We start from the raw sequence: 24,967 nt of genomic DNA on the forward strand, positions 1-24,967 counted from the left end.
ACTTCTACCTCCAGGGTTCAAGTGATCCTCCTGCCTCAGCCTCCCGAGTAGCTGGGACTACAGGAGTGCACCACCATGCCCGGCTAATTTTTGTATTTTAGTAGAGACAGTATGGCCACCCTGTTGGTCAGGCTGGTCTGGAACTCCTGACCTCAAGTGATCCACCTGCCTCAGCCTCCCAAAGTGCTGAGATTATAAGTGTGAGCCATGGTGCCCAGTCTATTCTCTTTATTTTTCAAATAAAGAGGATGAGGCTCAAAGAAGTAAATTGCCCACGTGTTTGAAGTGTGCATGTGGGGAACCAGGATTTGAACCCAGCCAGTCTGAGTCCACATTCTGGGCTCATCATCACCATAATCCTTTGATGTGGACCCTGTTATCTTCATTTTACAGATTAGAGAAATGAGGCTCAGAGAGGGGGAAGTGACTTGCTACAGGGCAATGTGGCATGACCAGGAGTGGAAGCCACGTTTGAGGACTCCTGAGCCCAGGCCACCCCTCCTCACCTGCATGGGAGGCAGAGGAGTACGAACAGGCATGTGGGCTAGAGGGGCTGGGTGCATCTTTAGCCTACCTGGTCTCACTAATAATAATAAAACAATTATTGGTAGCTTATAATTTTTCAGGCACAAGTGCTAATGGCTTTATCTTCTTTAACCCACCCAACAACTCTGTGATGAAGGTGCTACCATTGTCCTCACTTTGTGGGTGGAGAAACTGAGGCTTCGCAAGGTCACCTGACTGCCCAAGGTTATACAGGCAAGAGCTGGCATTTAAGCCCAGACAGCCTGATCCTATCACCTGTACTTTTTACCGTTATATTATTCTCCCTCCCCAAAAGAAACATGAAGGAGCAAAGCTTTATCTGGGAGGGATGGGAACACATGGAGAGGAGGGGAATTCCTTGGAGAGGGGCTGGCTTCAGAGCACAGTCAAAGGAGGGGGAGTCAGGAGAGAAGCCTACGTCTTATACTCGATGCTGTAGACCGTGTCTGGGGTGCCCTCCGGCCCGCTGTCCCACGTCAGGATGTTTTCAAAGTTGTTGGACTGGAATTTCACGTGCTGGAGCAGATCTGAGGGGTCCTCAGGGGCGTGAGCTGCAGGAGGGAGGGAGGAGGGTGAGCAGGGGCTTTCCCAGGGTCACCCTGCCCATGTGTGGGCTCAATCAGTCCTGTCCCATATAAATTTCAGGCAAAGTGCCTTCGCTTTCAAGATGTCAGCCCGGTGTGAGGGCAGGGAGACCCCGGCCCCCAGTCTTCTGCAAATGGGCCAGCGAGAGGGGATGCTTCCCACACTGTTCTAACCAATCATCCACTCTCAGCCATTTTGCTTTGCACCGAGCTGTGATTCACATTCCATAAATGTCCCCACCTTACGGTGTTCAGTTCAATGATTTCTCAGTATTTTCACAATGTTGTGCAATCATCACTACTATCTAATTCCAGAACATTTTCAGCACCCCAAAAAGACACTGCATGCCCATTAGCAGTCACTCCGCCCATTAGCAGTCACTCCACCCATTAGCAGTCGCTTCCCATTCTTCTCCTCCCCTAACCCCTGACAACCACGAATCTACTTCCTGTGTCTGTGAATGTGCCTACTCTAGACTTTTTATATAAATAGAGCCTTGGCTGGCTTCTTTCACTTAGCATAATGTTTTCAAGTTTCACACTTACGATAGCATGGATTAGTACTTCCTTTTCAGGGCTGAATAATATTCCATCATGTGATATACCACATTTTGTTTATCCACACATCAAGATATCTGGGTTGTTTCTACTTTTTGGCTACCATGAATAACACTGCTGTGAACACCATGTTCGTTTTTTTAAGTGGACACATGTTTTCAGTTGTCTTGGATATATATCTAAGACTGGAATTTGGTAGGTTATATGGTAGCTCTCTCTTTAACCTTTTGAAGAACTGTCAAACTATTTTCTAAAGTGGCCACACCATCTTTCTTTTGTCTTTGAGACAGGGTCTTGCTCTGTCCCCCAAGTGGGAGTGCAGTGGCGCGATCATGGCTCACTGCAGCCTCGACTTCCTGGACTCCTCACACCTCAGCCTCCTGAGTAGCTGGGACTACAGCTGTGCACCACCACATCTGGCTAATTCATTTTTACATTTTTTGTAGTGATAGGGTCTGAAATATTGTCCAGGATGTTACGGCTGCATCATCGTATATTCCCACTAGCATTGTTCGAGGGGTTCAATTTCTCCACGTCCCCACTGATGCTTGGTATTGTCTCTCACTCACTTTTTAACACAACCTGAAGCTGGTGTCCTCGCCCTTATTTTAAAGATATGTAACTAAAATGTGTAAGAAGCAATTTGCCCCAAGTCGATCATTTGAAGCAATGGTGGAGGAGGCACTTGTGAATTCCAGTCTCTCTGCTGGCTGAGCCAATCCCTGCCCTCACACCAGGCTGGCTTCTCGAAAGCAAAGACATATTGCACGAAATTTGTAGGGGGCAGGACTCTTGACTGAGCCCACACATGGGCAGGGTGACCTTGGGAAAGCTGTTTAAGCAACCAGAACTTCAATTGCCTCATCCCTAAAATGGAAATAGTTTGATTTACCTAAAGACAAACAACAATGACAACAGCAGCCGCTGGCATTTGTGAAGTGCATGGCCTCTTTCAGGCAAGTCCCTTCCTTCATTAAATCCTCATGACAATGTGCCCCCATCACTATCCCCATTTGATGAATGAGGAAAACTGAGGCTCAGAGAGAGCTGTTGCCCAGCATCACAGTTAGGATGTGAAGAGCCTACAATTTTCATCCCAGTGCTAGACTGGTTGTGGTTCAGATAGAGCGGGGTGGCATCTGTGAATGTGTTTAGTGTCTAATAGGCCTCTAGGTACCTGTGTTGAGTCCAAAGGGAGGAGACCTGGGAAGGGAAGACATTCGCTCTGTAGGGAGGGGGGCTGTCTTGTTCACCCTTTTATATGAGGGTGAGGGGCTTTAGGGACCTGAGCACCTGATAAAAGGATGAATTTAGGGAGGAGGAGAGGAGAGAGGAGGAGAGAAGCTGGCCCTTGAAGAGCCCACGGCCCTCTCTTCCAGGCTAGGTCTTTGTCCCGCCCACTTCTGCTTATGGTAAGGGAAGGGCAATGAGGGCCTGAGCCTCAAGGAAGGGGCTGGGGAGGGGCTGCAGCCTCTGAAGCAATCTGCACTGTAAACCAAGAGTCCTTAACTTATAAAACCCTTCCCTCAGCCCAGCAGGTTTGGGTTGTGGAGAGCAAGAGCCTGTGGGAAAATGGTGGCCCAAGCTGGCAGCTGGCTCTGAGCTCGGAGGCCCTGGCTGGCTGGCGTGGGAACTAAACAGGTGGGAAAATGCTGAGCAGCCCCAGCTGGGTCAAGGCCTTGCAGCCTGGGTGTGTGTCTTGGATATGTTTGTGCCTCTCCTTCCACAGAGACGACCATGACTGCCAGCGGGCCCAAGGTGCGAGGGAGCAGACAGTTATTGATGCCCCCACTCCAACTCTACACACAAGAGGGATCCTCAGGCTTGGCAAGGACCGGTGGGGTCAGGGAAGGACGGCCCCACCCCGCTGCACATCCTCTGGCTAACCTCGAAGGCTGCCCTCCTCTCTGAATCTGGGTTCTGGCCCAGCGGCTGTAAAATGTCTTCAGGCTTCCTGGAGTACCCAGAATGGGGCCTTAGGGATGGCGCGGGGAGGTCTACTGCCTCTACCCAAGCTGACGGCTGTGCCATGGAGCCTCAGGATGTAGCTGACATCTTGTTTGGATGTGAAGCTGGGTGGAATTGGGGTCAGTTCTGGAGGAAGGGGTCCTGGATTCAGGGCTGAGTCTAAAGTTGAGGAAAGGAGTCCAGTCAAGGTCAGACCCGAACAGTGACTTCTGGTCGGGTGGTGGGTCAGGGCAGGAGGGTGAGGGTGGGATTTGAGAGGCCAGGCTCCATCAGGGCTTGGGGTAGAGTCTGCGGTGGGAATGGTTGCTGCTGGAGGTCAGTGTGCTGGGTGGGAAACAGAGGGCCCATCTGGGTTTCGAGGAAGCTAGTGGCTGAGGTGGGGGCATGTTGCCAAGGCACGGACCCTGGGCTACGTGGAGGTTGGCACCACTTTTCAGGAGGGAACTGCAGTTAGCTTCCTGAAGAGGGGTAAGTGAACCTCGGCCCACCCCTCTCTTTTAGGGGTGTCAGGGACTAACGAGATCTCCCCCTCTTCTCCCGCCCTCCTTGCTCCTTTTCCTTCTCAAATCCATCATCTATTCCTCAGCCTGTGTTGCTTCAGCACTTCCCGGGTGAAAGTCTATATTGTGAAATCTGGGGAGACATGTGTTGTGTGGAGCCTGGCAGCCCGGTGGATTTATAAAAGGCAATTTGTTTTTTCACATTCATGTGGAAAAACAATGTTCTGTCAACCAGCTGGGAAGCTAAGGAAAAATACACAAACAAGAAACAATTCCACATGCTCTGGAGTCAGCCTGAGATTGGGGGAGTGAGGGCCCGGGGTGTGCAGCGCGAGGGAACTGATCCTTGACAGTCTCCTAAGGGCTGTTTCCTGTGGGTCCTCCATCTCAAAGGGCTGGGAGCCTCTAGGATTTCCAACCAGTATGGCTGGGGGTCTAAAGGAACGTGTCTTGGGGGCTCACATCTTCCTGGAACGCCCAGTCTGATGCTGGGAAGCAGACTGGAGCGGCACCACAGAGCTGGGAGCCCAGGGGACACAGGCAGCCGGGGTGGGACAGCGGCAGAGCGGGTGGGAAGCTCTGCCCCTTCGTGGGCCTCGTCCTGCACTTGAGCAAAGAGGGCCTGGCTGAGGACATGCCTGCTCACCATCCTCAATCAGGACTATGCTTGACTTCCTAAGGAAGTTCTCTGAATTTCATGCAATGCATCAGGAGAGCAGAGACAGAGTCTAGGGTCTCATGTGATGTTCTGCATAATGAGCTCCCCCCTGACTTTATTGGCTTTGAACACTATGCCCTTAAGCCCTGTTTCCCAAGTGGGTCCTGTGTCTTAAGACCTATTAATGTAGCGGACCTGCCCACTCTAGGAGAAAATGCTCTTTCAGATCTATGATAACAAAAGGGACCAAAGAGGCCCTGCAAGAGGCATGGAGGGAGGCAACGGCAGAACTCAAGCTTTGTTTCCCCTGTCCTTCCTCCACCTCCCCTGTCAGGCCAGTGCCAGGTGAGAGGCAGAGGAAGGGATGGCACAACCCATGCCAGCACTATTTGAGGGACCGAAGGATGTCTGCCTCCTCCAAGACAATTATCCATTCACTGAGGTGCAGCGATCCAGCACCCCCAGTTCAGACAGCTGGCTATATTCCCCGAGACCTGAGGGTCCTTTGGGTCCCTGGAAGAACCCAGGGTCTGAGGCACCCTCTCCTGCCCCCAGCAACCTAAGCTGGACATTTGCTTCTCCATGGACATCCGGCACCCTGCTCAGCCCTAGCAGGGGAGAAACTGAAACTGGCTATGCTGGAGCTGGGGAGGGTGCTGGGGAGATGACTTCGATCATTGGCCCCTAGGATGGGGGAGATCTGACCGCAGGGTGGATGGGCACTCACCGGCCAGGGATCCCACAGCCAGGATGGTCAGCAGCGTCCTCATTGGGGCCGGCACAGAGCCCTCCGCTGGCCTCTACTCTGCGGTGCACAGAGGGAGGGCTGGGAGTCTTGGCGCCCTGGCAGCTGGCTCCACCCGGGCATGGGGCGGGGAGAAGGGGTGGGTGGGACCCAAGCCGGTGAGGAGCAGGGGTACAAAGGTGCCCTGGCCCCGTGTGCTCTGGAATTCCAGGTTCTGGGAGGGATCTAAGGGAGTTCCCTTCCGACTGGCAGAAAGCAGCCACAGTAACAGGCTGGCTTGTTTATCTGGTCTGGTGGCTGATTCATCCCAAGTGGTTTATCGAGGAGCTGAGGGGCAGAAAAGGCAAGAATAATCCACGATATGCAGCCTTATCAAAAAGCAATTTGGCGCTGTGGATCAAAAGCCTACACCACACGCCTATCTTTTGCTTTAATAATTCTATTCCTAGGGGATTTACCCTGATGAAAATAACTGGACAAGAGAGGGGAAAAAAAAAAAAAAAGTCCCAGAATGTTTCTGGCAGCAAAGGAAAAGCTGTGACTCCTTTGCTTTTCTGACAGGAGGAGATGGAGAACACTTGATGCTTCTCCTTGATCCTCCATATCAAGGCAGGTCCTGACTCTTGTGGTGGGCTTGGGAACAGCTCTGCCCTAGAGAGGCCGCTGGGGGCGAGGAAGCCCAGCCACTCTTACCTTGAGCCTTTGGGTCTAAGATCTGCAAAGGGTTAGAAAAAAAATGGAACTCAAACTTCAGTGATACTTTCTGCTGTGCTAGCGATGGGGCCGAACTTCATGAATGGGTCTTTGGTTCGGAACAATGAAGATTCGGGCTGCTCTCCCATCATTCTGCCACGTGGGGCAGGATCTGAACACGAGCTTCGTGTGAATGAAGGGACAGGTGTTTAGGAAATGGTTTTCTCCTTCTTGCAGGGCCCCGGAGAAGGTTGAAGGGGGCCTGGACTCTGGTCAGGGTGGACACGATCGGAGGGTCCTGCCCCTGGGGAAAGTTCGCCTGGCCCCAGGCGCACAACGGCAAGCGAAATTTTAGCAGGGATCCTGCCAAGGGGTTGGATGTGATGGGCTGTGATACCCCGGGATCCGTGTTTAAGTTTTTCTTTCCTGAATTGTAAGTGTTTGTTATCAGCCCCGATGGCTAAAGTTTGTTTGACAAAACAGCCAAATATAAGCTGTGCTTCGGAAGAATTAAGGTAGGGCCCATGCCAGTCACTTCCTGAAATTGCAGGAAACTACATTTTCCAGACTCCTTTATCAACCGCTTTCTGGTAAGTTTAGCCCCTGGGGGAAGACTGGGGAGGCAGAGATCAGAGCATTTCTCCTCCTTGTTTTCTGCTTTGAGTGGTTTCTCCAGCAATGGCCGTATCTCCTCTGCAGCTCCTGCTACCTCTGGACTGTCCATCAGCCAGGCAGTCCCCTATGTCTTTCTTGCTCTTGTCTGGAGGCCAGCTCCTGGCTCTGGCAACACCTTCTCCCCTCATCTTTCCCTTCAGTGGGTAGGATGGCACGGCTTCCTGCTGTGGGGAAATCTCTGAACTGTCTGTCCTCATTAGTGTCCCAGCTCCTCCATCCTCTGGGTGACGAGCTCCTTTACATTAAAGTCCCTTGTTCTGAAAGACTGGAGAGGTTTCTGTGCTACTGAATGAACCATGATGGATGGAGGGTTTTTGATGACTTTGATGACAAGGCGGTGTGGGGAGGCTACAGTCAGAGAAACAGGTTACAAGGGACCCTTAGGGAGAAGAGCAGGCTTTGGACCCAGTGACTGACTGGGAGGACAAGCGGCAGCCCTGACAGGTCTGTGAAACACGAAAGCGGTTCCTTGGGGCCGGAAGCACTGGAGGAAGGAACTTAATGGAGGAAATGGGCATCCTGTGGTTTCGAGGGTCTGTGGTTATATAGGAATTAACGGGAATTACGTAGGAATTAACCTGGATTGCTTAGGAACGTGGGAACACCCAGACTTCATTTCTAACAGTTTAAGAAAAAAATAGGCGGGGCTTGGTGGCTCACGCCTGTAATCCCAGCACTTTGGGAGCCCAAGGTGGGTGGATCACCTGAGATTAGGAGTTCGAGACCAGCCTGGGCAACATGGCGAAACCCTGTCTCTACTAAAAATACAAAAATTAGCCGGGCATGGTGGCGGGCACCTGTAATCCCAGCTGCTCGGGAGGCTGAGGCAGGAGAATCGCTTGAGCCCAGGAGGCGGGGATTGCAGTGAGCCAAGATTGTACTATTGCACTCCAGCCTGGGCAACAGAGCGAGACTCCATCTCAAAAAAAAAAAAGAAAAAAAGAAAAAAATGAAAACAACCTTCGTGTCTGACAACAGAAATTTGATTAAAAGAATAAAGGTATGTCCACCCCAAGCAAGACAAATGCAGCTTCCAAAATAATGCTGGAGAAAAATGTTTCTTGACCTGGTAAAGATTCATCATATTTTTTCAAGTGAAAATAGGCATAACATAAACTATATACAGTACCGCCCTGGCTAAAACGCACACCTGCGCACGCAGAGCAAACTGCGTGTCTTCATGGATATAGGTGAAAACACTAGGGGCGTTATCTCTGGGTAGTAGTGGAATTGTAGGTGATTTTTCTTTCTTCCCTTCGCTTATCTGCATTTCCTAAAGTTGATATAGGAAATACACTAATTTATATTAAGGGAAAGCAAGGTTACTAAACATAACAAATAGGCATTAAAGACAAGCCTTTGTCTGGGCTCTACCCTCCTCCTGGAATGCCACTTCCACTCCCTGAGCCAATTCCCTTTTCCTCGAATCTCACCAAGACAGTTCTCTTCTTCTGCAGTATGGCCCTTCTTGATAACTCCAGCCCATAACATCTCACTTTCAAAGTCCTTCCAGAGGCCAGACACCATGGCTCATGCCTATAATCCTGGCACTTTGGGAGGCCAAGGAGGGAGTATCGCTTGAGTCCAGGAGTTTAAAGCCAGCCTGGGCAACATAGTGAGGTGTGGGGAGCAGCCTGAACTGTCTCTATAAATAATAGAAAATTAGCCAGGTGTGGTGGCACATGCCTGTAGTCCCAGCTACTTGGGAGCCTGAGGCAGGAGAATTGCTTGAGCCCAGGAGGTCAAGGCTGCGGTGAGCCATGACTGCACCACAGCACTCAGCCTGGGCAAACAGAGTGACACCTTGTCTCAAAAAACAAACGAATGAAAAAACAAAGTCCTTCCAGAACGTGTGGTCTGGCCTGCATTTTGGCATTTTCTGCTATGATACTTCAGCTGTGTTACATGTTCAGGAATGGAAAGGAGGCCAGGCGCCGTGGCTCATGCCTGTAATTCCAACACTTTGAGAGGCTGAGACGGGCTGATCACTTGAGGCCAAGAGTTCGAGACTTCGAGACCAGCCTGGTCAACATGGTGAAACCTTGTCTCTACTAAAAATACAAAAATTAGCCAGGCATGATGGTGCATGCCTGTAGTCCCATCTTCTTGGGAGACTGAGGCAGGAGAATCGCATGAACCCGGGATGCGGAGGTTGCAGTAAGCCAAGACCGCGCCATTTTACTCCAGCGTGGGGGACAGAATGAGTGAGGCTCCGTCTCAAAAACAAACAGGCCGGGCTCGGTGGCTCATGCCTGTAATCCTAGCACTTTGGGAGGCAGAGGTGGGCGTATTGCCTGAGGTCAGGAGTTCAAGACCAGCCTGGGCAAAATGGCAAAACCCTGTCTCTACTAAAAACACACACACACACACACACACAAAGCTGGGTGTGGTGGCGAGTGCCTATAATCTCAGTTACTCGGGAGGCTGAGGCAGGAGAATTGCTTGAACCTGGAAGGCAGAGGTTGCAGTGAGCCGAGATTGAGCCACTGCACTCCAGCCTGGGTGACAGAGCAAGACTCTGCCTTTAAACAAACAAACAGACAGAAGAATGAACAGGAGAGATCGGGTTGGAATGGAGGTAAGATATGAGCACTGTCTTCAAATATCTGAGGGGCTCTGCATGGAGAAGGCTCTAGACCCTTTTGTGTAACTATCTCTGAAATGAAAACTAGGGTGGTTGGAGGAGACATATGAGGGAGGCCATTTTTTCAGTTTAAGGAAATCGCTCTCGCTATGATGGTGTGGCTGCCTTGAGAGGTAGAAAGGTCTTGGCTGCTGGACGTGTTCACAACGAAGCTGCCTCCAGTGGTAAAGGCTCCCCAGATAACATTGTTCTCTGGGCTCTACAATTGGACGGTGCTTGTCAAGCATTTTGATTGCAAAGAGCTCCCTGGTATTCCTCTGTACCCTCCATGTGGCTGAATGTAGAGCAGGTATCCAACATCGACTTACAGCGTTGGCCTTCAGAGCAGCAGGTTCGCCTTGCTGATTCTCAGACCTCCAGGAAAAGCACTTGTTTTCTGTCTGACAAATTTCTCCAGTGCACCCATGCACGGTCTTGTCTCCGAGAATCCCTTTCCACCTCCACTTTCCTGTCTCACTCCAATTCATTCTTCAGACCTATTCTCCAATTCACCTCCACCAGGAAGCTTTCCCTGTGTGAGCTGCCCCCTTGGTTGGGTTGGGAACACCAGCTCTCTGTTCCCATCTCCTAGCATGTATTGCGTCGTGCTTTCCCATTCCCCACGGTACTGACTACAGGGACAATGCCTGGAGCTCGCTCTCCTGAGTGTCTCAGTGTCTAGTAGGAGCTGGCATAGAGCAGGTACTCTGTAAGATTTGCTGGGTGAATGAGTGTGCTGGAGAAAGCTGGCCAGGGCTTTAAGACTGTAGGGAACATCCCCAAGCTATAGAAAAACCACATTTTACAATGAAATACTCAGGAATGTGACCTGCTCCTGTCCCTTCTCTCAACACCCAAGAATTCCAGAAGCAACAACATCAAAAGGCAGTGGGCTGTTTCCTGGAAGTCTTCGGGGAGTGTGGGGTGCTGTCTCCGTGGCTGACGACTCTGCAGGGGCAGGTCCTAGAGTGGTTCCTGATCATTCCTGAAGAGCAGGAGCAAGGAATGAAGCCTGAGAGCCCATCTGATTCCAATGCCTGGGCTGTGTCAAGCAGGGACCCTGACTACATGGCCCAGGTCCAGCGCCTGGGTCTGGTCCCAAACTTGCACCTGACTTCAGGTGACTATGAATAGCTCTTGTCCCCTCTTGAGGCCTCAGTTTCCCTGTCTGTAAAGGAGGCTTGGTCTAGAACGCTCCTAAGGGCCTCTGCAGCTTGCATGGCCTCTGCTTCGATGTCACTTTGGGGATGGAAACCTCCCCTGACATTCCAGAATTCCCTTCATGACTAATGTCATTCACACAAACATGAAGTCATTGTACAATTTCCTGACTCTACTTATAATTTCAGCTCTCTTGGGAGTTTGAAGTTCCAGAAGCTTATTACGTGCCTATAAGGCATGTACAAGGCCATGCTTCTTCATAAAAACATTAAGAATATCATGCATCTCCAGCCAGGATGGGGGAGCACTTTCATAGGCCCCCATGGGAGCCAAGGGAAGTGAATGGAACATGGGCTTTGAGTAGATAGACCCGGTCTGAATTCTAGCTCTGCCACTTCCCTGCTGTGTGAGGGTCCCTTAGCCTCTTGCCCTCAGCTTCCTCATCTAGAAATGGAAGTAAGTCTCTACTCCTCTGTGCTGCTGGGTTGCTGTCTCTGGACGGTTTCTGAGAAGGAGGTCTCACGCAGCAAGCATCCTCTGTTACAAAATGAGGAACCCAAGGACCAGTTCGGTCCCTTAAAAACCTTTGCAGGCCAGGCACAGTGGTTCATGCCTGTAATCTCAGCACTTTGGGAGGCAGAGGTGGGAGGATTACAAGGTCAAGAGATGGAGACTATCCTAGCCAACATGGTGAAAACCTGTCTCTACTAATAATGCAAAAATTAGCTGGGCGTGGTGGCACACACCTGTAGTCCCAGCTACTTCGGAGACTGAGGCAGGAGAATCACTTGAACCCGGGAGACGGAGGTTGCAGTGAGCCAAGACTGCATGCCACTGTACTCCAGCCTGGCGACAGAGGGAGACTGTGCCAAAAAAAAAAAAAAAAAAAGAAAGAAAGAAAGAAGGAAAAAAAGAAAAAAAACTTTTGCAAAAACCTAGACTCTGGTGTGCAGGTGTGGCAATGGAGGGAGGTGGGCATGAGGGGAATGATAACATTCCCTTAGAAGTTTGAGGCTGGGTGTGGTGGCTCACGCCTGTAATCCCAGCACTTTGGGAGGCCAAGATGGGTGGATCACCTGAGGTCAGGAGTTCGAGACCAGTCTGGCCAACATGGCAAAAACCCATTGTACTAAAAATACAAAAATTAGCCAGGAGTGGTGGCAGGCACCTGTAATCCCAGCTACTCAGGCAGCTGAAGTAGGAGAATCATTTGAACCAGGAGGCAGAGGTTGCAGAGAGCCAAGATTGCACCACTGCACTCCAGCCTGCATGACAGAGCAAGACTCCATCTCGGGGAATAAAAAGAAGTTTGAGTTGGCTATCATTTCTGAGGCCCAATTCCAGGGCTGGAGAAAGTAACGGCATTGCATCCTGCAGGTTGCCCCTTAGAAGAAGGGGCCTAGAGCTCAGAGATGGGTGTGTGGAGGCTCCAGGCTCCTACTGGACTCTGGCTTCCCAGATGGTCCGCTGAGCACCTGGAGACACAGACTTAGAGTGGGGCGGGATATGTCTCACCCTGGAGTCACCACTCTCCTAGAGAGGGGCCTCCCGCCACATGCTGATGGTTTTGTCCACCAGGGCAGGGCACTCCTCGAGACCTTCTCCTCTTCATCCACTTAAAGAAGCAGTTAGGGGGAAATAAAAAGACTCAGCCTATATAAAGCCATCACACCTCCGTGTCACGTAGCGTCACACGCCAAGGGTGGGGCTCCCGGGGCTGGAACCCGTTCTGGTGTCAATCAGTGTCTCTTGAGGAACTGACTCGTGGAGCTGACTCACGCATTTAGATATAACTTCTAGTCTGTTTTTCTAGAAAAAAAAAAAAACAAAACCCCAACCCTCATTACTTCAGCTCCGCTTTAGGCACACAGGAATGAGCTCAGGGAAGATGCCGCAGGCAGCCATTGATCAAACCCTAAATAACATGGGAAACAATCAATTACAGAATAATGAATTCCAGCCCAAGTGTTAAGGTCCTGTTCTGTCTCCCACGTACACCCTCCAACATCACTATGCTCGCTGAGCAGCACCAGTGCCCTCTCACAGCAGATGCTGGGTGAGGGAGGACGGGCACCCACGCGCAACAGGAATTTGGGATCAGGATGGTATCATCGCATGCGAGAGCTCCTGAAACCTTATACGTAAGTCAGCCACAGCCGTCCACTTACTGACTCCAATTCATATGCCAATTCACTCTCTTATTCTTATTCTTTCATTCACCTACTCAATCCCAAGCTTCCGCTCTGTGCCAGGTGCTGGTGCCAAGAGGAAAAGTAACCCCTTTCCTAAAGGAAGTTTTCAGGACGTCTATTACCCCAGCCCTCCCCTCTCCAGGCTCCCTGAGCCCGGTTCAGGTAAGACCGCGCCCTGACATACCACTAATGTCCAGGAGGTGGCAGCAGACAGGCCCGGAGAAGCTCAAGGGTGGCGACCGTGCTGGGTGGAGGGGAGAGAGGAGGAGGAGGAGGCGGAGGCGGAGAAGGAGGCGGAGGCGGAGGCGCAGGCGGAGGGGGAGGAGGAGGGCGGGTCACCTGGAGAGGACGTCCTTTCCTGTTTCCTGGAAAGGACCAGATACCCGAAGCTGGCCAAAGCGGGCGTGGTGGCGGGTGCCTGTGATCCCAGCTACTTGGGAGGCTGAGGCAGGAGAATCGTTTGAACCCGGGAGGTGGATTCACTGTCTCCTTGTCTTTGTGAATTAACAAGGACATTTGGTTACACGTAATAGAAAGCCCTGGCTTAAATACTGGGGCAGGAGAGGAAATATAATTTCAAAACCTCAAGTGTTCATAGTAGGGACAGATCCCCCTGTAACAAAAGACAGATTAACAAGAGGAAAACAAGTCTGTAATATGTGGGGCACACATCACGAGGGAGAAACCTCAAACAAAGGTGATGGTGCAGTGGCTTGTGACTCTGGCTTAGAGAGCATCTTCAGTAAAGAACAATAAATTTCATCCTGACAAAACAGCGTCGGGAATAACGCTCAAAATCCCGAGGAAATTGAACACTCGAACAAAGGATTCTTAGCAAAGTAATTTTACTTCTGCGCAGAGGGGTGCCTCCTTGGCCAGTCACCACGAGAGCACACCTGAACAAAGGGCACGAGAGCCTTTATTTCTGACGCAAGTCCTGTACTCTTTCCCCATTGGTCGGGGTCGGGTTGTACAATCTAAACGAATCCCGGTTGGCTAAACATTTGAACTTTTTTACATAAGGTGGGCACGTAAAAGAAAGTGGAGAGGAAGGGGAAGGGGTGCCTGTAATGAGCTAGAAAGTTAGTCTTCTTTCCAAATAAGGAAAGGAATGTGAGCTGGTACTGACAACGCCTGGTGCTGTGGTGTGCCTGGGCATCGAACAAAGGCAAAAAAGAAAAAAAGGAGAAAAAGGAAAGTGGAGTGGGGGTACTATGAATTAAATAATAAAAGATGGATCAGATTATTTGAAGAGAAACCTCAACATATCCCACAAAGGGAACCGGGGGGAAAAAAAAAACCAATACATTTTAGAGAAGTGGCAAGACAAACGAAAGTAGGTTTAGGCTCCTGGAACCTCTGAGAAGGTAAGTGAATGGGAGTAAACTGATGGCATAAGGTTTGTAAAAGTTGTCTCCAGTAAAGAATTGTATAACCTGGCTTTAGGTGGAAAGAGGGGAGCTCTTCCACTGTTTGCTGCTTCTTAACTACCTTAGCTAAAAAGTATTCAAAAATATCGTGTCAAAGAGGCATATTTGGGGGTAACATATTCTGGTTTCTTTCATGGACTTGTACATAGGATGCAGGGGGCCAGGCGTGGTGGCGCATGTTTGTAATCCCAGCACTTTGGGAGGGGAGTGACCAGCCTGGCCAACATGGCGAAACCCCGTCTCTACTAAAAATACAAAAACTAGCTGGGCACAGTGGCTCACTCCTGTAATCCTAGCACTTTCAGAGGCCGAGGTAGGCAGATCACTTGAGACCAGGAGTTCAGGACCAGCCTGGGCAACATGGCAAAACCCTGTCTCTACTAAAAAAAAAAATACATATATATACATACACCAACATGGCAAAACTCCGTCTCTACTAAAAATACAAAAATTAGCTGGGCATGGTGGTGAGCTACTTGGGAGGCTGAGGCAGGAGAATTGCTTGAACCTGGGAGGAGGAGGTTGCAGTGAGCCGACAGAGTGAGACTCCATCTCAAACAAAACAAAACAAAAAACAACAACAAAAAAACACAAAACAAAACAAAACACCCAAAATTAGCAGAACGTGGTGGCGCACACCGGTAATCCCAGCTTCTTGGGTGGCTGAGGCACAAGAATCACTTGAACCTGGTGGGTGGAGATTGCAGTGAGCTGAGATGCTGAGATCATGTATTCTAACCTGGGTAACAGAGAGAGACCCTGTCTCGAAAAAAAGATTTTTAAAGGTGGGATGAAGCCGAGGCTGGGGGTGCAGCTGCACCTGGGGAAGGGACCAGAAGCAGGGGTTACTGTTTCTTGTCTTGGCAGCCCACATGGCAGTGGCTGCTTTCTTGTCTTGTCTGCAGACTGTTCCATAGACTGGGAAATGCAGCCGTGGCAGGTTGGAAGGTACCTGCTCCAGGCCCAGCCAGCCAGGGAGACTACTGAATTCCAGGGAGACGGACTTGTAGGATCAGCTAGGCTTGGGTCTAGCACATACCCTGGCACCAATAAGTGGTGACAACTGTGGGCACAGTGCTAGATAGTCACCAGGTGGTCTTATGAGAGTCGCTGGAAACTGGGAGACCCTCGCTAATGGAGAGCCGCTGGAATGAGTTTGGGAGTGCAAGGTTAGTCACACAGGTGCTGTTCCATATCCTTTCATGGACCATAGTTGCAGTTGGGTGAGCCGTCAGCTCCAGCCTCACTGCAACAAGGGATACTGGCTGGGGACCCTGCCCTCAGCCTCATGGCACTCCCCTTTCTTGTGCACTCAGCTTGGTGGATTCCAAATGCAAGTACCTGCAACTCTGCCTCAGGGAACGGCCTCCACACTGGACTGATGGGAGGCAGTAGCTAGATTCCCTGGCTCCTGCCCCTGGCAGGAGGACCAAATCTGAAGTGCATCCTACATTGACTTCCAGAGCTTTCCAGGGGCATTGAGGTTCAGCTGCCCACAGCAGGGACCTGTTGATGACACACTTTGCCTGGCCGCCCTTCTCCCCCACCACCCCATCTTGCCTCCACACTCCCCTCCTGGCGTTACCTGGATCACTGCACTGCTTTCTACCTTTCTACCTTTTCTCTGGGTTTGCTTCTGGGGACCCAACTCAAGACCTTGTAGTGTTTTTTTTTTTTTTTTTTTTTTTTTTGAGATGGAGTCTCGCTCTGTCACCCAGGCTGGAGTGCAGCGGTGTGATCTTGGCTCACTGCAAGCTCCGCCTCCCGGGTTCACGCCATTCTCCTGCCTCAGCCTCCTGAGTAGCTGGGACTACAGGCGCCGACCACCATGCTCGGCTAATTGTTTGCATTTTTAGTAGAGATGGGGTTTCACCGTGTTAACCAGGACAGTCGTGATCTCCTGACCTTGTGATTCGCCTGCCTCGGCCTCCCAAAGTGCTGGCATTACAGGTATGAGCCACCCTGCTTGGCCGGCCCTTGTAGTCTTAACAGCTAGGTTTCCCAGAGGAGAGGTGAGGAGCCTTTGAAAAGTAAGAGAATAGGCCAGGCACAGTCACTCACACCAGTGATCCCAACCAACACTTTGGGAGGCCAAGGAGGGAAGGATTGCTTGAGCCCAGGAGTTTGAGACCAGCCTGGGCAACACAGGGAGATTCCATCTCTACAAAAACAAAAAAATCAATCAGGCCTGGTGGTGCATGCATACGTGACAGAGTGAGATCCTGTCTCACAAAAGGATAAGAGCATACACTTTTCCATTCAATTGTACGTTTTTTCTTTAAAAATAGAGCTCTTTATTTAAACAGTTTAGGGTATACCAACAAGCAGTTGGATATCATTTAAATACGACATAAACATAGCAAAAATAGAAATAAATACCAATACGTAAGAACAACATATACTGTTAGTACTCTAAAGTGATACATGTTGCTTCACCTAAGGCACGAACACTTTTCACGGGATGTGCTTCCAGTGCAGGCCCAGCCCACACCACACAGTTCCCACCCGCTGTGCATGTGAAAGGGCTTTGTAAACAGTTAAGTGCTGACCACACAAGGCAAATTATCATACTGATTATCATGCACTTTCCTAAGCTTCTCCTGGCTTTTTGTCAATGACTTAATGACGATAAAGGAGATGGAGTTTAGAGTTACTAGAAAACTCAAGCTATGTCAGAAATTAAACTCTGGAAAAAATTCTTTAAAAAAAAATAGTAAGGTTTGGCTGGGCGCGGCGGCTCATGCCTGTAATCCCAGCACTTTGGGAGGCCAAAGCAGGCGGTTCACCTGAGGTCAGGAGTTTGAGACCAGCCTGGCCAGCATGATGAAACCCCGTCTCTACTAAAAATACAAAAAAATTAGCCAGGTGTGGTGGTGGGCACCTGTAATCCCAGCTACTTGGGAGGCTGAGGCAGGAGAATCACTTGAACCCGGGAGGCGGAGGATGCAGTGAGCCGAGATCGCACCACTGCACTCCAGCCGAGGCAACAAGAACAAAACTCCGACTCAAAAAAACAAAACAAAAATAGTAAGGTTTAAGAATAGAAACGGAGTGGTTATTTCATACAAGCCTAAGATGATGCTGATGATAGCTCTTACTTTTTTGAAATTACCTCCGCGAAGCAGCTCGGCTGGTTCCAGAGAGAACATTGGTACAGGTCTGGGAATTTCCCTGGGAGCTGGCCCCGAGCCACAGCCCTCCCCAGCTCTGTGGTTTGTTTGTTCTTCCTCTTCTGAGCTCAATCTTGTGGACAAGCCTCACTGCAGGGAAAATCCCTGGGGAGACACAGGTGTGTGTTGTATGTGTGTGTGTATACGTGTGTGTGTGTGCCCCAGCAGTGGTGAAGGCCTCCTGACCCTTAGAAATCCTGGCTGTGACCTTCATCTTTTACTGACATGGACAAGGGGTCAGAGGTTGGCCCGGCTGTGCAGAGATCGAAGCTCTAACCCTTGGGGATGTGCACAATAAGTCTTCAGAGCAGCACTGCTGGGTGACCTGGGGCAAGTGCCTTTGCCACCCTGGACATCAGCTCCTTTGCAACAAAAGGAGTGGTTTGCTAACTTTTTCTTGAGTAGTGGAAGCCCTCTAAACAAAACCTTACGTGGAAAGCCACAGTATGTAAATCAGGACACAGTGAGGCTGCTCTGGTGAAAATGGGAGGCTCCCATAGCCCCATGGCACTCCCTGCAATGCGATCCAAGGCCTTTGGGGGACATGGTTTGAGAAGCCCTGGATGAGATGCCCTAAGCAGCTTTTCCAGTTCTGTCATTTAATGCTGTACCCTTGTGGTGGCTTTAAAACAACACAGCTCTCTGGGTTCAATGGCTTTGAAGATCCCTTCTTCACAAATCCAGAAACGTTAGTCCTGGCAGGTTGAATGGCCACAGAGCCAAGGTGGTTCAGATCCTCCACCACAAAACGCTTTGGTCCTCCGGGTGAAAACTCAGCTGTGCTCATCTATATTCTGCTGGGTGTAGGTTAGCTGAGGATACATGAGCACCCCCAGGTAAGGATAGTCACCTGAATCTAGAAGGCACTGGTTTCTTATAACCAGAAGGGAGAATGGGACTTCTCTGGAACACAGTAGTCAACCAAGTGCTTAACGTGCTGTCCAAACAGGGATTACGGGCCCAGAAGTCCGATTCCTGTCACATTACTGTCCTACTCCAACAAACTGGGTCCCTAGAAGATGGAGCACTTGGTTCCTCCCCTGGGAAGCAGGGTTCTCATTGCTGGGTGAAGGCTGAGAGACCAGGGTCCCCTTGGGTGGGACTCTGGTTTCTGAGAGCTCACTCACTTGACTGGGAGGCAGTGAGGGTAGAAGGAAGGAGGTAGACTGGGGATGAGACAAGCTGAATGGTAAGTGCTCTCAGTCACTCTGGGTTTAGGGGCCACAGGTGGGAGATGCCCAGGGGTCTCCTGGAGCCTGGATAGACGGAGAATTCTACCAGCCACCATGTAGAGAGCATCAAGAACACAGCGGGCTCCGTGCTACACACGTCTGAGATCCCCTAGAACCCTCACCACACCCAGGCGAAGCTGCAGATGAGGAAGTGAGGCAGACAAGGAAGGTGTCTTCCCCAAGATCACAAAACCAGTGACCAGCAGAGGTGGGATTTGAACCCTGGTCTGTCTGACACTAAAACCGTACAGTGCCATGACTCCAAAGACCAGGATTTGAGGACAGCCACCCTTCCCTTCCCATCCAAAACCCTCAGCCAACTGGAGTTTTATCTGGGTCTCACCTAGAGGACCCATGAATCAGGAGGCTGAGCCCTGGGATGGGGGAGCTCAGTGGCTGCTGGGAAAGGCATGAGGTATAGCAGGTGTGCCTCCAGTGGTCTCAAGTTCCAGAGGGCCCCTTGGTGGTGTCCACCCTTGATGTCTGCAGTGACCTGAGCTCACCTGTTTTGTGTTGTCCAGGGATAATGTTTCCCCCTGGCCTGTCACCCCAGGGACAATGGGGGTGATGACACCCCACAAACCTACGACCTCAGCCACCCTGTGTCCATTCCTCTTGTAGCTCAGCCTAAAGCGGGTGGGTCACAGGAGGGAGGGGCATCTTATTGCTCAGCCCAACGGGCAAACAGCCGCTAGGCGGGGTTCCCGGAAGTGCAATGCCCCTCCGCCACCTAGGAAAGGTACGGAGGCTTTCGAGTTTCTTGGGAAGCCCAGTAGTCCTCGCAAAGGCAGCAGCATCAGATTCGGTGGGAAGCCATGGGACAGCTCACCTGGCCATGTAATACCCCCGTGTCCGGCCGCTCTCCTCGGTCCTCTGGGTGCTCTCAGCGCCCCAGCTGCCCGCATTGCTGTCCTCAGTTTCTGATTCCCTCGCCTCCTCTTCCTCCTCTTCCTCCTCAAGGCTGCTTTCCCAGCAGAAGGTCAGTGTCCGAAGAGAAACTGGGGGCCCCCCAGGGACCAGATTTGACTCTGGTGGTAAGGTGCCCCAGGTGGCCCAGGAGGAGAGGTCATCTTTTGGGAGCTCTTCCAGGAAACCCGAGTCCGTGGAGAATTCAGGTGGTGGGAGAGGTTCTTGGTGCCCGTCCCCACCCGGCCCTTGGCCTGGCCCCTTCTCAGCCAAATAGCCAGAGGATCCAGCCCTGTCCCAGGAGGAGTCCACAGTGCTGGCCCAGCTTCTGTCTGAAGAATCCCAAACAGAGGAGCCTTCGCCCGGGAGCAGAGGAGCCCCGGGCCTCCCTGAGTCCACCCCACCAACCTCCGAGTGCCCTGGAACCTGGTGCTCTTGCCCCAGGAAAGAAGGTGGCTCAATGTAGGGCTGGAAGCTGACGCCATCTTCTGTGTCCTCCTCCTCCTCCTCCTCCTCCTCCTCGTCCTCTGCAAGGTCCTTCTTCCATCCTGCCTGTTGGGTGGCTGGGGCCCTGACTCTAGGCGTCAGCCTGACCCCTCCGGTCAGTTCCTTTTGGGGACAGAGGAGTAAGTCATTCAGGGACTCTGGTCTGCTGGGCTGAAAGGTTGCCACAGGGTATGTGTGTCCAGAAAAGTCCTGATTTGGGTAGGGGAGAGAAGAGCAGAAAATTTAGGCTTTCCTGAAGCACAATTATCTTCATCTGAATTCCCATAGAAACAGACCTGAGACAAGGCTTCAAGTGTAAGCAGTTTCTTTGGGAGGTGATCCCAGGACACACCAGGTGGGACTGGGGGAGCAGCCAGGAAGTGGGGTGTTATCAAGCAACTGACCACTAAGGCTACTGGCACTTAATCCTGCTGGGAACTCAGGGAGCCACTGGGGCACACGCACCTCGGAGCGATCCCAGGAGGGGGATGCTCCTGGGCTCTTTACCCACAGTCATGGTTGAGGAATGGAATTGCTGGTGGCTCTGACACTTGCAGGCTGCCACATGCAGGGGCAGTGTGGGCTCCAGAGGCCAGAGAAAGCCCACTGGGTGCAGGCACTGGGAGTTGCAAGTCCAGCTGGTGTGCTCTTAACAGGAAGGCTGAGGGCACGGGGCAGCGCACAGACATGTCTACCCGAGGTTGTCACTCTGACAGTTAGTGGGATTCTCCTACAGATTCCTGGAGCCAGGAAATTTGGAAATGCTCCCTTTGCCACCCTGCCATGATGCAGGGACGCTCAGAACCCATCTTCAAAGCCCCCAGGCCCATCAGAGCCTTGCCTATGCCCAAGCTGCCCCTGCCAGCCCTCATCTGAACAGGGCCAACCCATATCACCTCCTGGGCTTCCCCTGCCCGAGCTGTCCCCTAGATTCTAAGGGAGAGACCCAGCAGACCAGGGAAGAAACTCCAAGGTCAGCCAGGGCACAGCTCATCCTGGGTTAAAGTGTGAACTAAAAATTGGGACTCTTTTAAGATATCCCCTTTGGTGGCTCCTCTCCTCCTCCCCTTCTGGGTATCTCTCCTGAGGTCCAAGGCCGGGGGCTCTGCTCCCAGCAGCTGACACATCCTTAGCAGAGGTGAAGTTATTTATCTCAGAGGAACTTAAGGCACTCCTCCCTCCCGGGCCTATTTGCCATTTTATTCAGGACTAAGTGAATGCATTACTAATGGTGGAAATTCAGACACAAAGATAGATGTTTTGGTCCAGGAGTCTGGACCATCTTGATATTCTATCTGAACAACTCGTAGCTCCAGCCCCACTCCCTTACTCTCAACCCCTCCCCACCTGCCGCACACCCCCAGATTTGCTATACCAGGGCCCGTGGCATCTTTGCCCGCTGAAACCAGGGGTTCCCCATGAGGCTCTTCCAGATCACACCCCCTGCGGCAATGACGAACAGCAGTATCAGAAGTGATGGCAGCACCAGGAAAGCCCAGCTGGCTTCTAAGGAAGGAAAAATAACAATGAGAGAAACAACAATGGCTCTTGTCTACAACTGCACCTGTGCTGAGTGCTTCACATACATTACCCTATTTAATCCTCACAAGAATAAACCTATCCTGCAGACTGTGCAAACCAAGGTTTGGGGCATTATGTAAGCTGCCCAAAGACACACAATGAGTGTGGTTTTAATCCCGGCGAGTCTGTCTCTAGGCCCATGCTCTTAACCACTGTGTCACAAAGCTCCCAAGGCCCAGAGGGAAAGCTCCCCCTTCTGTGCCACTTGGTACCCACCTGGAACCTCCAGCAAGAAGCACGTGGGCTTAGAGAACTCGCTGTATTTCGGGACACTGAAGGTGTAGATAGTTCTGGCACTGAGGCAGTGGCGTTCGCTGGCAGCTGGCTGGAGGGTGATCCGGACTGGCTGGCCATGGGGGGTGACAGGAAATAGGGTCTGTTTGGAAAAGAAGCAGAGAGTGGCAGAGCTGCTGTGGGGACTGGTTTTACATAGCCAGGACAGAGTGGGGTTGGCAGACATGGTAGGGTGTGTTTTTTTTTTTTTCTGTAGGGGATAGGGTCTGGCTCTGTCATCCAGGCCAAAGTGCAGTGGTGTGATCACAGCTCACTGTGGCCTCAAACTCCTGGGCTCAAGCAATCTTCCTACCTCAGCTCTCCAAGTAGCTAGGGACTGCAGATTCACAACCACCATACCTGGGTAATTTTTTAAAATTATTTTTTGTACAGACAAAGCCTTGCTGTTGCCCAGGCTGGTCTTGAACTCCCAGCCTCAAGTGATCCTCCCTCCTTGCCTGAACCTTCTATTCTTTTCCTGCATTAAAGTGTAAGCATTGAGGAAGCACTTCCCAACACCACCTGAGTTCTTTTCATCTGAGTCTCTGGGTAGGGATAGCCACGGTTCAAAAGCAGCCTGCCACTTGGGGGCACCCTGGTGTGCACCCCCATTAAGGTCCCTACTTTGAGGAGCAGATTCTTCAGGCTTTCCATCTTGGGGTCTCCCAGTCTATCAGCAGTGGAGGAAACCTCTGCAGATGTCTGTCTGGTATGGAAGGCACAGGCCACGTGTGACTACTGAGTATGTGAAATGCATCTGGTCCACACTGACAGGTGTTCCAAGTACAAAACACACATCAGATTTTAAAGAAGTAGAGAAAAAGAATGTAAAAGATCTCAATCACTTTTATCAGAATTGCTCACTGAAATGATACCATTCAATTGGATGAAGTAAAATCTGTTATTAAAATTCAATATACCTGTCTCTTTTTACCTAACATGGAACTCTTAAAACTGCACATGTGGCTTGCATTATATTTCTTTCTATTGGGCAGTGCTGGTCTGGAATATTTGTGAGGTTCTTCAAGGCAGAAACCACACTGGATTCAGATCTATAATCCCTGGAACCCGGAGTATGCAAAAGATCGGGAGTGTAAATGTTGCTTTAGTGGAAGCAAGAGCAATCAAGAACAGGGGTCCAGGGACCAAGTCTGGCTGGCCACTTGTTTATGTAAAAAGTTTTATTTTTTGTTTTTTTGAGACAAGGTCTCACTCTGTTGCCCAGACTGAAGTGCAGTGGCGCGATCACGGCTCACTGTAGCCTCGCTTCCTTAGCTCAAGCGATCCTCCTGCCTCAGCATCCCGAGTAGCTGGGACCACAAGCATGCGTCACCATACCCAGCTTTTTTTTTTTTTTTTTTTTTTTGTAGAGACAGTGTTTCACCATGTTCCCCAGGCTGGTCTTGAACTCCTAGGCTAAGGTAATCCTCCCACCTGGGCCTCCCAAAGTACTGAGATTACAGGCCTAAGCCACCACACCTAGCCTGTAAACAGTCTTACTGGAACCCAGCGATGCCCATTCATTTACATACAGGCTACTGCTCCTTTTGTGCTGCAACTGCAGTGTTGAGGAGTCCTAAGCGAACATAAGGCCCACGAAGCCAAACACATCCACTATCTGGCTTTCTTCAGGAAAGTTTGCCAGCCCTTGCCATAAATAAATGCAGCTGTACACACATGCATACACAGAAAACAAATCTGAAATTGGATATACACCAGAGTGATGTGTGGTCATCTCCGGGTACTTTTGGTTTGCTTCTTAGAGCTTATCTGTATTTTTCAGTTTTTCTGTACTGAATCTGTTGACTTGGCAAGCAGGCCTCTTGTAGGTCATCATACTTTGACCAGATTTTATTAGGGCTGACTGCCAGAAGTCAGGGGTGTTCAGGGAAGGCTTCCTGGAGGAGGTGTGCAGGAGCAGGCTGGGAGGGTGAGAAGAACCTGAGTAAGAAGGGGTGGAGGAGCGGGCCTAGCCTGGGGGCAGGAAAGGAGTTTCCTACCTTGTTTCCGGCCCCCTCCTTCCAGAATGCCACCTCATACTTCAGATCCAGTGGAGGCATGCAGGGGGGCAGCTGGTATGTGGCATTGGCACTTAGGATCTCCTCCGTCTGGGTGAGCACCAGGACAGGTGGGGCCGGCTCCACTGCAGAAACAGAGCAGGACCTGTCAGTAATCCCGAGGGGCCGCACTGCCTCCATCCCACAAGACCAGAGAGCTCTCTTGGAAATGGAAAAGCAACTAGCATGTTTCAAACACTTCTTGCGCACCCAGAACCTTATAATCTGTTATTTCAGCCTTGCAGTGACCCTGGGAGGGAGATACCACTATTCTCATTTCATAGAGGGGAAAACAGGATTAGAGATGAGAGGTGACCCAGGCAAGCTCACTGCTGACCTGCCTTCTCTCATGCCATCCCGTCCGCCTGGGTGCCCTCCACATGTCACTGGCCTGGCAGATCCTGCCCATCTGGATTCATTTCCTATCGCTGCCATAACAAATTACCACACACACATTGGCTTAAAAATGATACAAACTTATTATCTCACAGTTATCTAGGTCAGAAGTCCAGGTGGGCTCAGCTGGTTCCTCCGCTCTGGGTCTCACATCTGGAACCACTGGGGTGAAGACACTTCCAAGGCCCCTTGGGTTGTCAGCAAAACTTAGTTCTTTGTGTCTGTAGGGCTGTGGTCCCTGTTTCCTGGCCGGTTGTTAGTGGGAGCCTCTCGCTCTGGAAGGCACCCACATTTTTCATCACGTTACCACTCCATCGTCAAACCAGAAACGGCACCGTGGAATCCTGTTTAAGCTTCAGATCTCTCTGACTTCCCCTTCTGCCGCTTCTCTTCTGCCTCCAGCTGGAGAAAGTTTTAAAGGCTCATGGGATTAGATTGGGCCCATCTGGATTATCCAGGATAACCTCCCTATTTGAAAATCTATGTCTCAGTCCATTCTGTGTTGTTATTTCAGAATATCACAGGCTGGGTAA

General features: G+C 51.0%; 2 protein-coding genes across 5 annotated transcripts in view; both read right to left on the bottom strand.

Annotated features, from left to right (window-relative positions):
• IL22RA1 (interleukin 22 receptor subunit alpha 1) overlaps positions 1–14,575 on the bottom strand; it is a 29,910-nt gene extending 15,335 nt beyond the window's left edge. Inside the window, exons 1-3 of one of the 3 annotated variants that reach the window (XM_021937471.2) lie at positions 13,243–14,575; positions 5,542–5,886; positions 965–1,097 (exon numbers count right to left, since the gene is read on the bottom strand). In XM_021937471.2, the coding sequence (XP_021793163.2) occupies positions 965–1,097; positions 5,542–5,584 (176 nt within the window). In that variant the 5' untranslated portion in view covers positions 5,585–5,886; positions 13,243–14,575. Of the gene's footprint in view, positions 1–964; positions 1,098–3,575; positions 4,671–5,541; positions 5,887–13,242 lie in introns of those variants that run through there. The other 2 variants (XM_003891325.5, XM_021937476.2) reach the window with 2 other exon arrangements.
• Positions 14,576–16,591: 2,016 nt separating this feature from the next.
• IFNLR1 (interferon lambda receptor 1) overlaps positions 16,592–24,967 on the bottom strand; it is a 33,242-nt gene continuing 24,866 nt past the window's right edge. Inside the window, exons 4-7 of one of the 2 annotated variants that reach the window (XM_021937484.2) lie at positions 23,982–24,124; positions 21,925–22,084; positions 21,503–21,633; positions 16,592–20,337 (exon numbers count right to left, since the gene is read on the bottom strand). In XM_021937484.2, the coding sequence (XP_021793176.2) occupies positions 19,561–20,337; positions 21,503–21,633; positions 21,925–22,084; positions 23,982–24,124 (1,211 nt within the window). In that variant the 3' untranslated portion in view covers positions 16,592–19,560. The remainder of the gene's footprint in view (positions 20,338–21,502; positions 21,634–21,924; positions 22,085–23,981; positions 24,125–24,967) is intronic. The other variant, XM_021937488.2, reaches the window with a different exon arrangement.

This window comes from Papio anubis, chromosome 1, assembly GCF_008728515.1.
Source record: "Papio anubis isolate 15944 chromosome 1, Panubis1.0, whole genome shotgun sequence".
Classification (NCBI taxonomy): Eukaryota; Metazoa; Chordata; class Mammalia; order Primates; family Cercopithecidae; genus Papio; species Papio anubis.